The sequence below is a fragment of the Octopus bimaculoides genome, chromosome 16 (assembly GCF_046866305.1).
Source record: "Octopus bimaculoides isolate indiv1 chromosome 16, ASM4686630v1, whole genome shotgun sequence".
Classification (NCBI taxonomy): Eukaryota; Metazoa; Mollusca; class Cephalopoda; order Octopoda; family Octopodidae; genus Octopus; species Octopus bimaculoides.
This window is the reverse complement of record NC_142943.1, coordinates 5,461,778-5,478,883: the sequence shown is the minus strand read 5'-3', so window position 1 is coordinate 5,478,883 and position 17,106 is coordinate 5,461,778. Positions and strand designations below refer to the sequence as shown.

At 37.4% G+C, this 17,106-nt stretch overlaps 1 protein-coding gene across 2 annotated transcripts in view; it reads left to right on the top strand.

Moving 5' to 3' along the window:
* Nucleotides 1-17,106, top strand: part of LOC149132262 (FERM domain-containing protein 5-like) — a 104,100-nt gene that overhangs the window by 12,354 nt on the left and 74,640 nt on the right. Inside the window, exon 1 of one of the 2 annotated variants that reach the window (XM_089364043.1) lies at nucleotides 9,113-9,748. The exons of the other annotated variant lie outside the window; for it this stretch is intronic. Coding sequence (XP_089220169.1) covers nucleotides 9,575-9,748 — 174 coding nt within the window. The 5' untranslated portion in view covers nucleotides 9,113-9,574. Of the gene's footprint in view, nucleotides 1-9,112; nucleotides 9,749-17,106 lie in introns of those variants that run through there. 2 annotated transcript variants of the gene reach the window in all.

Here is a 17,106-nt window from a genome sequence, read left to right as displayed (position 1 = left end):
ATATATGTTTCTGTGAGTTTTACGTATGTGAGAGTTTGTGTATAGGAACGTCTGTGAGTTCGTACTTGTTTGAGTGCATACGTGTGTGTGTGAGTGTGCAAAGATAATATTCCTAAAGGATTTTGCCAGATAGCAATACTCTCTTCAGCATGCTCTCTAAATATACTCTCCCAGACGATATTCTGCTGTATTCTTCGGATAAATTCTTTATATTGAAGGAGCCATTTAGGTTCCGGAATCTGCTTAAAATACTTTGTGCCAATGTCTTCTAATGAAATTTCTATGAGCGTTTCTATATCACTTCCCTGGAGATATCAATATATGTAAGTGTGTGTGTGTGTGTGTGTGTGTGTGTGTGTGTGTGTGTGTGTGTGTGTGTGTGTATGTATATATATATATATATATATAGGCGCAGGTGAGGCTGTGTGGTAAGTAGCTTGCTTACCAACCACATGGTTCCGGGTTCAGTCCCACTGTGTGTCACCTTGGGCAAGTTCCTTTTGCTATAGCTTCGGGCCGACCAGAGCCATGTGAGAGGATTTGGTAGACGGAAACTGACAGAAGCCCATCGTATTTAAACCTGAGAAAAGTCTTGCATATTTTTAGTGTTCCACATACAAATTGTATCTGCAAGGTGCGAGTTTTTGGGTTGATTTTCTAGAAAATCCGAGCTCATCTGGATGTCATTTAGGCATTGACTCACAAAACAGTGCACAAATTATCATTGATATAATTGTGAATTTATGATCTGGATATAAAAGCTGTACGTACGTACGTATGTACGTATGTATGTATGTATGTATGTATGTATGTATGTATGTATGTGTGAGTGTGTAAGTATTTCATTGTTCAGTTTTATTTCAAGATTTCTTGCCAATAGAAAACGAACCGGTTTCTTACCTAGATCCAAAGCTTCTTTATTGGAATTTCGACATCAACAACAGGGTATTTTTGCTTGTTATGTATGTATTTATGTATGCATTATGTATGTATACATGTAGATTTGTATGTTTTGTTTTATGTATGTATTCTCATGCATATAGCTACATATCTAGACATGCTCATATATACTTAAATGATAAACTTCTGGAAAGTTTTACAGATTTTTACAGTTCCAGTGATGGATTGGGTCTGTAGTCTTTGAATTTGCTTTCTCCTTTCTGGTTTTGAGAAACCTAATTTCTCAAGATTAGTATTTAGATAGTGTGTTACATATCCCAGGGCCCCAATAATTACAGGTATAAACTTGAATTTGTAATCTGGATAGAGTAACTGCAGATTTCTCAATAGTACAGCATAAGTGTTCTCTTTTTCACTCATCTTCGTACGTACGTATGTGTGCATCTATGTATGTATGTATCTAGGCATCTCAGAATGTATATAAGCATATATGTAAGTACGCATGAGCGCATGTGAGTATGTAAACATACATGTATGTACGATGTTGCATACGTTTAAATTGAATCGCTCGCGATATATATATATATATATTTACCTTTGGGATAATCTAAAAGAAATGGTTTATATGTGTATGTATGATGTGTATGTGTGTTTCTTTGTATGTTTAAGCGTGTGTATGTGTGTGCAGATTTATGTGCCTATACGTCTATATATTTATGTGCGTGTGTGATGCGCTATGCATGTAGATAATTTTGTATGTGTGTATTTATGTGTGTGAGTGTGTGTGTAGATGTATGAGACCAGTTAGTAACCAGACCCACCAACCCCTTAACCCAAATACCACGGTTCCAACATCTGTTTCTGCTGCTTTGGTTATGTAGAATGTGTTGATGGAATAACAATTGACTGGCTGAGTATTCGACATCCTGACATATTCCGTGTGTACATGCATGTATGTGTGTGTGTGTGTGTGTGTGTGTGTGTGCGTGTGTGCGTGTGTTTGCGCGTGCGTTGTTTGTTCTGTCAACAAGGTAGAGATTGCAACGATTTCAATGTAATAACAATTAACTGCTAAACAGCTTTTTCAAATGCCATGTCGTCTGTACACACATGCTCACGCACACACAGAAATACGCGCCAGCACATGCGCACACACATTTGTATATGTGTATGTATATATACATGTGTGTGTGTGTGTATATATATATATGTATATATATATATGTATGTATGTATATATATATATATATATATATATATATATATATATATATATATATATATACACACATACATACATATACACGCACAGCACATGTTCTTATACACACACACATACACACATATATATACATACGTAGATAATACTTACATACACACACACACAGATACACAGACACACACAAACAAACGTACGTCTACCGACTCACACATACACATACTTATGGTTATTTTTATTTTTTGTTTTCCTTATTCTTCAAATTCTTCCTATGAAGAAGCTTGCTTCTTAGAAAGTTAACCGCCTTCAACCAATTTAGATTATAAACAGTAAAAAATGTTACATGTTTCAGAAAAGTCTTGCATATATTCACTCTTCCACTTACGAATTCACATACGTATATATGATACAAATTAATAGCCGCTTTCTTTTTTCTCAAAATCCAAGATTTAGCAGACGATAACTAAAATACTTTATAAGGATACAAACGCGAATTAATAATTTGAGTAGAATAATTGTAAGTTTCCAAGCAGTTGACCTAAAATATAATTGTTTTCGGTCATTTTTAGAAGGCATGGTCAGATGGCCATATTCTACATTTTGCATTTAATGTAATGCTCGTATTACTTAAATAAATGGAGTAACATGAAACGTGTGTACTGCAATAACCTTTAAAATCCGTGTTGCTTTTTTGATTTTATATATATATATATATGTATATATGTATATATATATATATATATATATATATATATATATATATATATATATATATATGATTTTGAAGAATGCAGAATAAATGATAATCAGATGGGGCAATGTCCAGCGAATATTGAAACTGCTCCAGTCTTTGGAATGTCGTCCTTGGTGTATGTGTACCAAATCCTCTCACAGGGCTTTGGACAGCCCGAGGCTACTGTAGAAGACACTTGCCCAAGGTGCCACACAGTGGGACTGAACCCGGAACCATGTGGTTGGTAAGCAAGCTACTTACCACACCACCACTCCTGCGCCTAGCTACTTACCACACAGCCACTCTTGCGTATATATATATATATATATATATATATATATATATATATATATATATATATATATATATATATATATATATGTATATATATATATATATATATATATATATATATATATATGTATATATATATATATATATATATATATATATATATATATATGTATATATATATATATATATATATATATATATATATATATGTATATATATATATATATATATATATATATATATATATATATATATATATATATATATGTATATATATATATATATGTATATATATATACGTATGTATACATAAAATTATATTTACATATATATAATATTAATATTTATTTTTAATATTCTTTATTAATTTTTAATATTTATAGGTTTATGTGTGTGCACTTACATACATGCATGCATACATAATCAAATAGTGATAGATACGAGTTTAACCAGTCCATTTAGTTTCCGATGTTATATTAATGTGTGCGTATATATACGTATATATTTTGATATTTATGTGTGTATATATACGTATATATTTTGATATTTATGTGTGTATGTGTGTGTATATATACATACTCATATATATTCACAAAAATTCATACTCATACGCAAACGTGCATGTATGCACGTGTGCGTATGAATGTGTGTATATGCGTGCCTGTGTTTGAATACACACACAAACACGTATGCAATATATAAATATAAACAAGTATGCATTCTATACATCCATATTAAACACTTGAAGCTTTCCCAGACAATCGATAAAATACGATTGCCATAATGGTAATTAATATAGAACATCAAAGAATGTTCATTTGATCGATTAGTTTTCAATTCTGAGCAGTCTTAGAGTCTTAGCAACAGTGGCTGCTTCTAAGAAAACGCCTACTTTGATCTAAGTACATACATACCTGTTGTCTGATAGCTCAGATCTTTATATGCTAACAAATATTAAATGTCGTCTGTTTGTTTGAAATAGTCATCTTCTGGCGGCCATTAATCGCTGGCATTCATTCACTGTAATGTCTTGTTTATACTTTCATCAATTTGTTATATGTTTCACAATCATTCGTTTAAATTCCTGTGGCCGATTCACTGATCGTTCGGCGAACAATGTGTTTTGTGCTTGTGTGTGTGTGTGTGTGTGTGTGTGTGTGTGTGTGTGTGTGCGTGTGTACACTCGCGCACGCACACACACGCACAAACACACACAAATATGCACATTAATTTCTGTTGTTTCACCAAAAAGTGATAAATTACAGAACTCAGTGCTTATATATAGAGTGTGTGTGTGTACGTACGTATGTGTGCATATGTACATGTGTGTGTATGTGCTCCCCCTTGTGTATCTATGCATATATATATATATGCCTACATACACATATATGTATGTGCGCACGCGTACGTGCGTGTTTGATAAGGCCATAAATTTTTTACTGCTCTGTTTTACGCTCCGTTGAGCGTAATATAGATGTGGATAACTGGTAGGCTTTGGCTGAAAGCTGTGCATCGTGGAGAAAGATTATCAAGAATAGATGTGATATCTTTGAGCGAAAGCGAAGAGAGCACGCAATTCTGAAGCGTTCGCTCCGTAAGCAAGACTCGAGTGCAGTGCTTGAAGAAATCTAACAAGAATTGAAGAGCAATGTGTGTGTGTGTGTGTGTGTGTGTGGACGATTTCTTCTCTCAAAAGCTGGATTAGTCAACCACGTAGAATTCGCATAAATTAGGGAGAAAGCAACCAGTTTACACAATGGTTCTACCGTCATGTCCTCCGCAGCACATTTATAATGAACGAGGTTTAATTTGCAAGTCAGTTTGGCGGCTTGACCAGGCGTGGTGAAATATATGGGGTTAAAACTTAGCCAGGGATTTCAGGAGACTGACAGATCAAGTGTTACGCCTGTGAACGTGCTTGCAAGATCCAAACCGAGCAGAAGATCCACCTGCGTGCACATGGTCGTGTGCAAGATTAATAAATTCACGATTTACATTGGAATACTGAATTGATTGGAAAAAAACAAAGACGTAGGAAAGTGACCATCAGAAGTGGTACATTCCAAGGTGATAGCTTCATTTTTGTTTGTATTGGCTATGATACACCACACAGTTTGATAATACGAGAAGTAGGAATCGCTTATGATTTGGGAAAACATTATAGTTAGAAGCCTGTCATGGAAAGAAGCCCGTCGTATATGTGTGTGTGTGTTTGTTCCCCCCCCCCACCATCACTTGACAACCGATGTTGGTGTGTTTACGTCCCTGTAACTTAGCGGTACGGCACAAGTGAACGACAGAATAAGTACTAGGCTTGCAAAGAATAAGTCCTGGGGTCGATTTGTTCGATTAAAGGCGGTGCTCCAGCATGACCAGTCAAATGTGTGAAACAAATAAAAGAATACAGTTCGTATTTTCTTAAATGATGTCGGAATGGAATTTCGGATATAAAAGTATGCTACATCGATAATGAAACGAAGAACATTTGAAGGAAGTTAGGGAATGAAATGGGAAAAGAAGGAAATCAGTTGAGAAAGGAAACAGTGAAGTATTTGGGGATGCTGAAGGCAGATGAAACAAAACACGAAGAGATGAAGCAACTTGCAAGTAGGGAGTATAGAAGAAGTGTGAGGAAAATATTTTCGGTCCAGGTTGAAATCATGAAATGTCATTGAGATTATTAATTCGTGTGCAGAACCAGTTATCAGATATGGAGCTGGAATTGTGGACTGGACAAAAAGGCGAAATGCAGAAGACTTCATAGGAAACTAGAAAGCTGTCGACTATGAGCGGAACCCACAATCCGAAAGCTGATATCAACCGGTTATACATGAAGGGAGATTAGGGTGGAAGAGGTTTAATTTACGTGGGACAGTGTGAGGAGATGGAACGAAACAGTTTGACTATTTACGTGACAGCACAGAGAACTTACTAAAGGCGGTGAATTAAGAACAAGTGATCAAAAATAGAAAAGAACAAAAACGAAATTCAAGGAGATTGAAGAGAAATCTTTGCGTGGTCAGTTTTGGGAAGCCACTGAGGCTGTATGGCGTTTTTGTCTTAACTGATGAGATGCTGAGCAGACTTTAGCCCTAGTATCCGAAACTCTGACTTTTATTATGACAATTAACTGATTGTCCCATATTATATTTATAGATAATTCCTCAATTAACATAATATCGAGGTATCATTCATTCTTTTGTTGTCATATTATTACTATTAATATATATATATATATATATATATATATATATATATATATATATATATATATATATACACACACATATATATATATATAGTTTCAGCTTAGAGCTGCGGCCATGCTGATGCACCGCCGTGTTGCTACACTGTTATTACAGGGAGCCTCTTAAAATATGTGGCACTTGGTGAAGAATGGAGTTTGATTTAGCAACCCTCATTTGCACCTCCTGTCGCGAGGTAGGTTCATCTGGGACTCTTGACAGGTTATGAAGGGTAATGGAGACAGCCAGACCCGAATGATACAGGTAATACCGAGTAAGTGCTGTATACCGACTAGTTTTGCCCCAGATGTGGTTGCAACATGAATGGGGAATATAACATGGGTCGCGTATTAGCGTGTGTATATATAAAAAGAATGAGATAAGATACACACACACACACACACACACACACATTTGTTGGATAGTTTTGATGAATACAGCTGCCCGGCGAACGGGAACGTGAAACTCTTAGATTTAGCAGGTTTAATAAAAGCATGTTACTCTACCTTAGGTATTCCAGTACTATTGTTTTCTGCCTTGTTTTATATTTATGTGTGCGCGCGTGTGTGTATACACGCACACAGCGTACAAACATTAGGCTTTCGATCCGCTGGAAATAGCAGTCAAAATCATCTTCACATTATACGTTATTGACTTGAATGGAAGACTGGATTGGATAACGTACTTCTTAAATATATTCTAATTATTGCGGGTTACTTTTACTTGACTGATGTGCCTTCAAGCGTAGATCCACTGGATCGAGACTGACCTGTGGTTAAATAAGAACATGCAGTGAGGCACAACACCCACAGACAGATATATATATAGACAAGTATGTATATATGTATGTCTCTATCTCTCCATCTCTCTCTTTCTCTCTCTCTCTCTCTCTCTCTGTATACATATATATATATATATATATATATATATATATATATAGGCGCAGGAGTGGCTGTGTGGTGGTAAGTAGCTTGTTTACCAGCCACATGGTTCCGGGTTCATTCCCACTGCGTGGCACCTTGGGTAAGTGTCTTCTACTATAGCCTCGGGCCGACCAAAGCCTAGTGAGTGGATTTGGTAGACGGAAACTGAAAGAATCCCGTCGTATATATGTATATATATATATATATATATATGTGTGTGTGTGTGTATGTGTGTGTATATATATATGTTTGTGCCTGTGTTTGTCCCCCCAACATCGCTTGACAACCGATGCTGGTATGTTTACGTCCCCGTAAATTAGCGGTTCGGCAAAAGAGATCGATAGAATAAGTACTAGGCTTGCAAAGAATAAGTCCTGGGGTCGATTTGCTCGACTATAAAGGCGGTGCTCCAGCATGGCCACAGTCAAATGACTGAAACAAGTAAAAGAGTAAAAGAGTATATATATAATATATATATAGCCACACAAAATATACACCACGCACATTCACACACGCATACCAACGTATAAAGAAAATATACCGGTTCTCGGTTCTTTCAACGAGATGGGGGGGGGGAGTGAGAGAGAGAGAGAGAGAGAGTAAAAGAAAGGGAGAGGAAGAAAAAGTGAGGGGTGAAGGAAAGGAAGGAAGAATAAAGTGAGGGACGGATGACAAGGAGGGCAGACGGAGGAGGAGGAGAAGGAGAAGGAGGAGAAACAAATAAAAGGACAATGAAAAAGAAGGGGAGGAAGGTGACAGACAGAAAGACAGATCGAATGAGAGAGAGAGAGAGAGAGGGTGATTGAGTCTATAAGCAGGACAGAGAGAGAATTGTGTGTGTGTAGAGAGAGAGAGAGAATTGCGTGGAGAGAGAGAGAGAGGCATACAGAGAACAAAGAGCAAATAAAAAGTGAAAAAGAGTTACATGAAGTTACAGTGTCTCTTTCTCTCTGTTTATCTCTCTCTCTCTCTCTCTTTATCTATCTATCTATCTATCTATCTTTCAAACTATTCTTTTACTTTTTCTCTTTTCCCCGTCGTTTCATTCATAATTTCTCCTCTCCCCCTCTCTCTTTCACCCTCTCTCTACTACCCACCTTTTATTTCCCCTTCACCTCTTCTATCTTCGCCACACACACACACTGTCACTTCCCTTTAATCCGAGCATCGTCTCGCTCATGCACACACGCACACAAGCTACGCACGCACACCCTGGCTTTCGTCCTCTTACTCTCTGCCTTTCTTTTTAATCCCAATCCATCCCTCTCTCTCTCCCTCTCTCTCTCCTCTCTTTCTCTTCCCTCCCTCACACTCTCCATACATCGCTACATTTCACCTCCTTTGATCTCCCCGCACCAACTCCTTCTCCTCCTCCTCTCTCCTACTTACTTTTTTAATCTTCCCTCCCCTTCCCTCGATTTCATCCTAGCCACTGTACCCCCCTCCCTGCACACATACATACTTTCTCTTTCCCTTTCCTCCTCTTCCTCTCTCTCTTTTACCATTCATAAACCTTTCCCCCTCTCTCTCTATCTCTGTCTATCTCTTACCCTCTCCCGGCCGTCTACTCCGTCCCTTTACTCACTGTATCAAAGCCTCTACTACTCTATTACTCTTTCCCCACCGCTAACACACGAACACATACACAAACGCACACACATACACACAGTTTCTCTCTCTCTTTCTCTCTATTTATCATTCACCCACCTTCCTCTCTCTATCTTCTACCCTCCCTGCCTCCACTTCTCTCTAACACTCTCTCTAACACTGCTACTCTTACTCTATCACACATGCTCACAGTCTCTCTTAGTCTATCTGTCATTCTCTTTATCTCTTTCCTCTGTCTTTTACTCTTTCCCTACGGCCTCTCTCCCTCTCTCATAGTGTCAGTCAATCTCTTTTTCCCGTCTGTCTCTCACGCTCTTTCATTACTTTCTCCCTCTCCTTCTTTCTCTCTAACGCAAACGAAACATTTCTGTTCACCCCTCCCTCTCTCTCAGTCTTACTCTTTCACCACACACCTTTCTCTTCTCTTTCTCTTACACTTTCACTGCTGTTTCCCCTCCCCCTTTCTCTCTTTTTACTCACAATCCCTACCTATCTCTTCTCCCACCTCTCTCTCTCTCTCTCACACAATCTCTACCTATCTCTCCTACCCTCTCTGTCTCACACAGTCTCTGCCTATCCCTCCCTTCCTCTCTATCCTTTCCTCTCTCTCTATCCCTCCCCCTCCACATATGTCTACAGTCCCTCTGTAGTAATGTCCACGAAACTGTTAAGGTTTCTCCCGCGGTTTTTCCGCGGCAACAAAGACAAGGAGAAGTTGTCTGGTCACAACAAATATTGCCAATATGTCGAGGACGGAATCAAGGCTGGAGACTACGTATGTCGAGTAATACTTTTGGACGACAAAGAAACCAATTTAGCAGTAAAGGTAAACTCACCTACTTCCAGCCATCTCTCACACACGCTGCTCTTTGAACTTTTCGCAGCCAGATTGAACACCAATTCCTCTGATATTGCACTTCGATTCTCTGTTTTCGAATTCTGCACTCTTTGTCTCTCTCCATTTATATTCTTTGGAATTTCGAGCTGTGATTTATTTTATTTCTGTCTGGCGATTTTATTCGTTTTCTTTTCAGTCTCTCTGTCTATCGGGTGTATTTCTGTCTTTAGGGGTGTATCTTCCTGTCTGTTTATCTGTCGGTGTCTGTCTATCTTTTTATATCTGTGTGTCTATATATCTATCTGTTTATATATATAGCCGTCTATCTATCTGTTTATATATATAGCCGTCTATCTATCTGTTTATATATATAGCCGTCTATCTATCTGTTTATATATATATATATAGCCGTCTATCTATCTGTTTATATATATATATATAGCCGTCTATCTATCTGTTTATATATATATATAGCCGTCTATCTATCTGTTTATATATATATATAGCCGTCTATCTATCTGTTTATATATATATATATATAGCCGTCTATCTATCTGTTTATATATGTATAGCCGTCTATCTGTTTATATATATATAGCCGTCTATCTATCTGTTTATATATCTATCCGTCTATCTATCTGTCTATATATCTATCTGTCTATATATCTATCTGTCTATATATCTATCTGTCTATATATCTATCTGTCTATATATCTATCTGTCTATATATCTATCTGTCTATATATCTATCTGTCTATATATCTATCTGTCTGTCTATCTATCCGTCTGTCTATCTATCTGTCTATATATCTATCCGTCAACCTATCTGTTTATATATCTATCTATCGATCTGTTTATCTGTCTGTCTATCTATCTATCTATCTATCTATCTATCTGTATATCTATCTATGTGTGTGTGTGCATTTATGTATGTATACACACATATACACGCACCAAAGTTTATCGATATTTGCCCAGCCATCAAAGTTTCTCTCTCTTTCTCTTTCGCGTATCAATCACTCAATCAAAGCTTGTATCGATATATCTATTTCTCTGCCGAACTACCTACATATACGTATTTCTTACTTTCAGTTCATCTGTCTATCGATATTTATCCGTCAAAGTACTATCAATATCTGTCAAAATGTATCAGCAGCCATCTCTGAAGCACCCTCCCCTTTGTACAACCATCTGATTAACTATCGATACCTTAGTCGATTTCTCTAATCATATTTCAGTTTACTTCTTTTATTTTCGATCTGCTTTTCTGTGTGTGCCTCTCTTTGCTTGTCTGATGGTCTCTCCATATCTTATTCGTGTGTTTCTATCTCTCTATCTATCTATCTATCCGTCTATCTATATATATATCTGTTTATCTTCCTATCTGTCTCTCTGTCTGTATAGCTGTTTATCTTCTTGTGTCTGTCTGTCTGTCTGTCTGTCTGTCCTATCCTATCCTGTCTGTCTGTCTGTCCTATCCTATCCTGTCTGTCTGTCTGTCTGTCTGTCTGTCCTATCTATCCTATCTATCTATCTATCTATCTATCTATCTATTTTGTCTGTCTGTCTATTTGTTTATCTGTCTGTCTATTTGTCCATCTCTTTATCTATATGTCTATTTGTCCATCTCTTTATCTATATGTCTATTTATTTATCTTTTTCTCTATCTGTTCATCTATCTGTCTGTCTTGTGTCCGTCTGTCTACCTATCTATCTTTCTTTTCTTTCTTACTATGTATGTATGTAAATATATATATATATATATATATATGTATATATATATATATATATAAATCTATCTTAGTATCTGTGATAGTCTGTGAATGTATATTCTCTCTCTCTCGCTCTCGCTCGCTCTCTCTCACTCTCTCTCTCTTGTCATTTTTCTTATTTATATTTATATCCAACATTTTCCACGTGTAAACTTCATTTTTGTCTGGCCTTCCCCCTCCCCCTTTCTTCGCGTGTGTGTGTGTGTGTGTGTGTGTGTGTGTGTGAAACTATCCTCTGATCATCTCAACGTTAATAATTCCCAGGTGCTTGTGGGTGCGTGTCTGTCTACAACATGCAAGCATATATCCACATAACCCCCCCCCATACACACACACAACGTGTGTATATATATATATATATGTATATATATATATTTATATATGTATGTATGTATACACACATGAAAGTGAGAGACATGTCTACACACGGACATATACATGCATATGTATATGCTTGTATAGATATGTGAGTAAATACATATACACACGCACACAGACGCATCTATATATGCATACATACATACATATATATATATATATTCTTTTGTACGTTTCTGTTATTTGACAGCAGTTTTAGTCGAACAATTCGACCCCAGGACTTATTCTTTGTAAGCCTAGTACTTATTCTATCGGGGTCTTTTGCCGAACCACTAGGTCATGGGGACATAAACACAACACTGCCAAGCGATGGTGGGATGACAAATAAACACACACACACACACACACACACACACACACACACACACACACACACACACACACACACACACACACACACACACACACACACACACACACACACATATATATATGGGAGAATTTAAAACAACATGCTTCTTTTAGTTTCCGTCTACCAAATCCACTCACAAGGCTTTGGTCGGCCGAAGGCTACAGGAAAAAATGTTAGCTCCAGGTCCCAGGGAGTGGGACCGAACCCAGAACCATGTGGTTAGGAATCAACCACATTTATACATGTCAGAGATAGATGTAGACAAGCATTAAGTTCGTACTTTGGTATGTAGTCAGAAGGAGAATTATAAAATACAAGACATTCCCCAACACCACCACTGAAAATTCCTGAAGATGCCACCTTGGACACTTCCCCACCACCACCACCACCACCATTGACATCTACACCCCAGCACACACACACACCTTTTCTCTTGTGTTTTTAGTATTCATTGTCCACACAAATCCTCACCTGGTTTCTAATTACCCATACAGTGCAAGCATATACATGTATGTAGATAGACAGATAGATATATATAAATAGTTACATGTATTCTGTGTGTGTGTGTGTGTGTGTGTGCATATATATATATATATATATATATATATATACACGTGTGGTATGTATATATGTAATATATGTATGTGTATGTTTGTGTGTGTATATGTGTGTGTGTGTGCATATATATATGTATATATATATATGTGTATGTGTATAGATAATATACATATGTGTATGTTTATATGTGTATGTATATATGTATGTGTATATATGTGTGTATGTATATATGTATGTGTGTATATATATGTGTGTGTGTGTGTGTGTATATATATATATATGTGTGTGTGTGTGTGCATACATATGTATGTATGTGTAAGTATATGTCTATATATATATATCTATATGCGAATATGTATATAATATTATTTCATTATTATTAATGACTGTTCACTTCAAGATTTCCCCAATACTGTCTTCTTGAATCAACATCATTGAAACTTCAAAGCAAACAGTCATTATGGCAATATATATATATATATATATATATATATATATATATATATAGTACCTTTCTTTTTTTAATTCCTCATTGAGTGTATGTTAGGTCTACTGAAGTATGCAAACTTATATTGTGAGCAATTTCATATCATCATCATCACGTCTATCATCTTTTAATATTCAGCTCATGGCTAAACTAGGAAACTCTTGCCCAATATGCTTTGTACATTATTTACATTTGACGGATATTTGTCCTCATCTTGTTTGTTGTTAACACAACGTTTCAGCTGATATACCTTCCAGCCTTCATCAGGTGTCTTGGGGATATGGTGTAGTGGTTAAGAGCACAGGCTACTAGCCCCAAGATTCCGAGTTCGATTCCAAGCAGTGACCTGAATAATAATTATAATATCGAAAAATACCTTAGGAATGAGAACCCAGGTTCGAAATTTCCCCAAGACACCTGATGAAGGCTGGAGGGTATATCAGCCGAAACGTTGTGTTAACAACAAAAAAGTTGAGGACAAATATCCGTCAAATGTAAATAATGCATGCACATCATTGTTTACACATGCAATGTATCACACTAACTTCATTTCTTTATGACCTGCATTCAAGCGTCATAACATCTTGCAACCCTGCAGCATCACACTTAGTACACAAGTCTCATACAATCTGCCCTTCGCAATGAATGAGTAGTTGTTCTTTACTTTTTTCCCAGCCCATTCTTACTCTGGCTACGTTTCTTTCAGAAACCATCTCCACTGTTAATTAGGCGACCAGGGTAACACATCCTGGCACCCACTTCCAGGGATTAGTCCAAGAATCGGGAAGAATCCATGCCCCATGTACTTTTAGTGCTTATTGCATTGGTGCATCTGCTGCATGAGGAGTCCGTGTTCCCTGGCAGCTTTCCTCTGATCTTGCTGTACTTCTTTGGCATCTAAAGCTTACACTGGGTTCACCATTATGGAATTTCTATCAACTCCTTTACTGCTTACCATGCAATGCCGTTTCTCTGAAGATAGAAGGATTCTATTGCATGTATGTTTCGATGGGTGTATGTATCTATGTATGTGTGTGTATGTGTTTATGCATGTGTGCATGTATGTGTATGTATGTGTGCGTGTATGTATGTATATATGTATGATGTGTGTGTATATGTATGTATCAATATCTGAATGTGTGCGTGCATTAATATGTATGTGTATGTATCAATATATATGTATATATGTGTATATATATATATATATATATATATATATATATATATCAATATATGTATGTGTGTGTATGTATGTGTATGTATGCATGTATGGATTAGTATGTAAGTATATGTATTGGTATGTGTATGTATATATATATATATATATATACACGTATATATGTACACGTATATATGTGTATGTGTGTATATATATATGTGTATGTGTGTGTATGTGTCTATGTATGCTTGCATATGTGTGTAACTTTGAAATATATATATATATGTATATGTATGTATATAAATTTATGTATATACATAAAACTCTTGATGCTTTCGTCACTTTGTAACTTCTGACAAACACGCACACGCACACACACACACCCACACACACACACACACACACATGCACATATATAAATTTGTGTGTTTTTAGTGCTAACTGGATACAAGCTGGACTTGATCAATCTCAGTGGCCAGGTTTCCTGTGTGAAGGGGATATCTGATTGATGAAAAGCCCTCAGAACACCCAATAGCCTCAGTAAACATTACTGAAGATCCAATGTACCCAGGTGCATCACAAGATGATCTGCCGAATAAAATTACTTACACATCTGAGAGAGGTGATACTGTATACGTGTACCTGTATGAGTAGGGTACCACAGGAAGATTCAGCTAAGTGCAAATGACTCCTGAAGGCTAGTCTACAGGGGTGGTGTACAGTTCTAGCGAGTTCTGGGTGGAAGGAAGTACCCTGCTGTGAGGTGTGGAGGAAGGAAAAGATTAGGTAAGTCTGGAGACCACCATTCCACAACATGCCCCTCCCCCAACATGCACACACCCCCAGCTCCACCATTTTTTGCTATGCACAGTGCATGTAGGGGCCACATAGTCTTATGTGTCCCTTTCTTTTCTCCATGGGATATTTACAGCTTACTCTTTACTCTTTTTACTCTTTTACTTGTTTCAGTCATTTGACTGCGGCCATGCTGGAGCACCACCTTTAGTCGAACAAATCGACCCCCCAGGACTTATTCTTTGTAAGCCTAGTACTTATTCTATTGGTCTCTTTTTGCTGAACCGCTAAGTTACGGGGGACGTAAACACACCAGCATCGGTTGTCAAGTGATGGTGGGGAGGACAAACACAGACAGGCATACATACATACATACATACATATATATATATATATATATATATATATATATATATATATACATATATACGATGGTCTTCTTTCAGTTTCCGTCTACCAAATCCACTCACAAGGCTTTGGTTGGCCTGAAGCTACAGTAGAAGACACTTACCCAAGGTGCCACGCAGTGGGACTGAACCCAGAACAATGTGGTTGGTAAACAAGCTACTTACCACACAGCCATCCCTGCTTGATAAAAGAAATTTTTGGCTGCTATCTCTAGCAGTCACAGCTACTTCAAAGAGACTGTCAGCTCCTGTAGTTGCAAAATCACACAGGACAGACTAAACAGTTTTCTAGGTGACGCTTCATTACAAAGATTTATAAATACTATTGTGGTTGAGTTAATTAAGTACTTAACTAATTAATCATGGCTAAGTTAGTGCTAATCTGTTTAATAATAATGAGGGTCACTCCCATTCATTTCGATGTATGAGAAGAAGAGTGGAGGCGCAATGGCCTAGTGGTTAGGGCAGCAGACTCGCAGTCATAGGATCGCAGTTTCGATTCCCAGACCGGGCGTTGTGAGTGTTTATTGAGCGAAAACACCTAAAGCACCACGAGGCTCCGGCAAGGGATGGTGGCGAACCCTGCTGTACTCTTTCACCACAACTTTCTCTCACTCTTACTTCCTGTTTCTGTTGTGCCTGTAATTCAAAGGGTCAGCCTTGTCACACTGTGTCACACTGAATATCCCCGAGAACTTGGCAACCGATGTTGGTGTGTTTATGTCCGCATCACTTAGCGGCTCGGCAAAAGGGACTGATAGAATAAGTACTAGGCTTACAAAGAATAAGTCCTGGGGTCGATTTGCTCGACTAAAGGTGGTGCTCTAGCATGACCAGTCAAATGACTGAAACAAGTAAAAGAAAACAAGAATATAAATATATATATATATCACTTCCTCGAATCTTGAAAGTTTTGTTTTTTTTCTCTTACAAGTACTTGGTGACCCAGTCAGTGCAGGTGCCATTTAAAAGCCCCCAGTCCACACTGTAAAGTGGTTGGTATTTGGAAGGACATCAAGTTGTAAAAACCTTGCCAAAACTGACCTCACCTGTGCTTGGGTCACGTAAGGAGCACTAAGTCCACTCTGCTGAGTGGTTGGTGTTAGGAAGGGCATCCAGCTGTAAAAACCCTGCCGAAACAGACACAGAAGTCTGGTGCAGGCTTCTGCCTGGCTGGCTCTTGTGAAACTGTTCCATCTATTCTAGCATGGAAGGCAGACATTAAGCAATAATGATGATGATAATGCATACATGTATGTGAAATATCTCCAAGCAGCCTGTATGCAAACATACACGGAGACACACAGACACACACACACATTTCTGAAGGCTGTAAAAGAAGCAAGCTTATGACAAAGTGAAGTCGCACATTTGGATAAATAAATAAGCTATTATACATATTAATTTCCCTCTTTTTCTTATGTTTCATTCTCAAAAG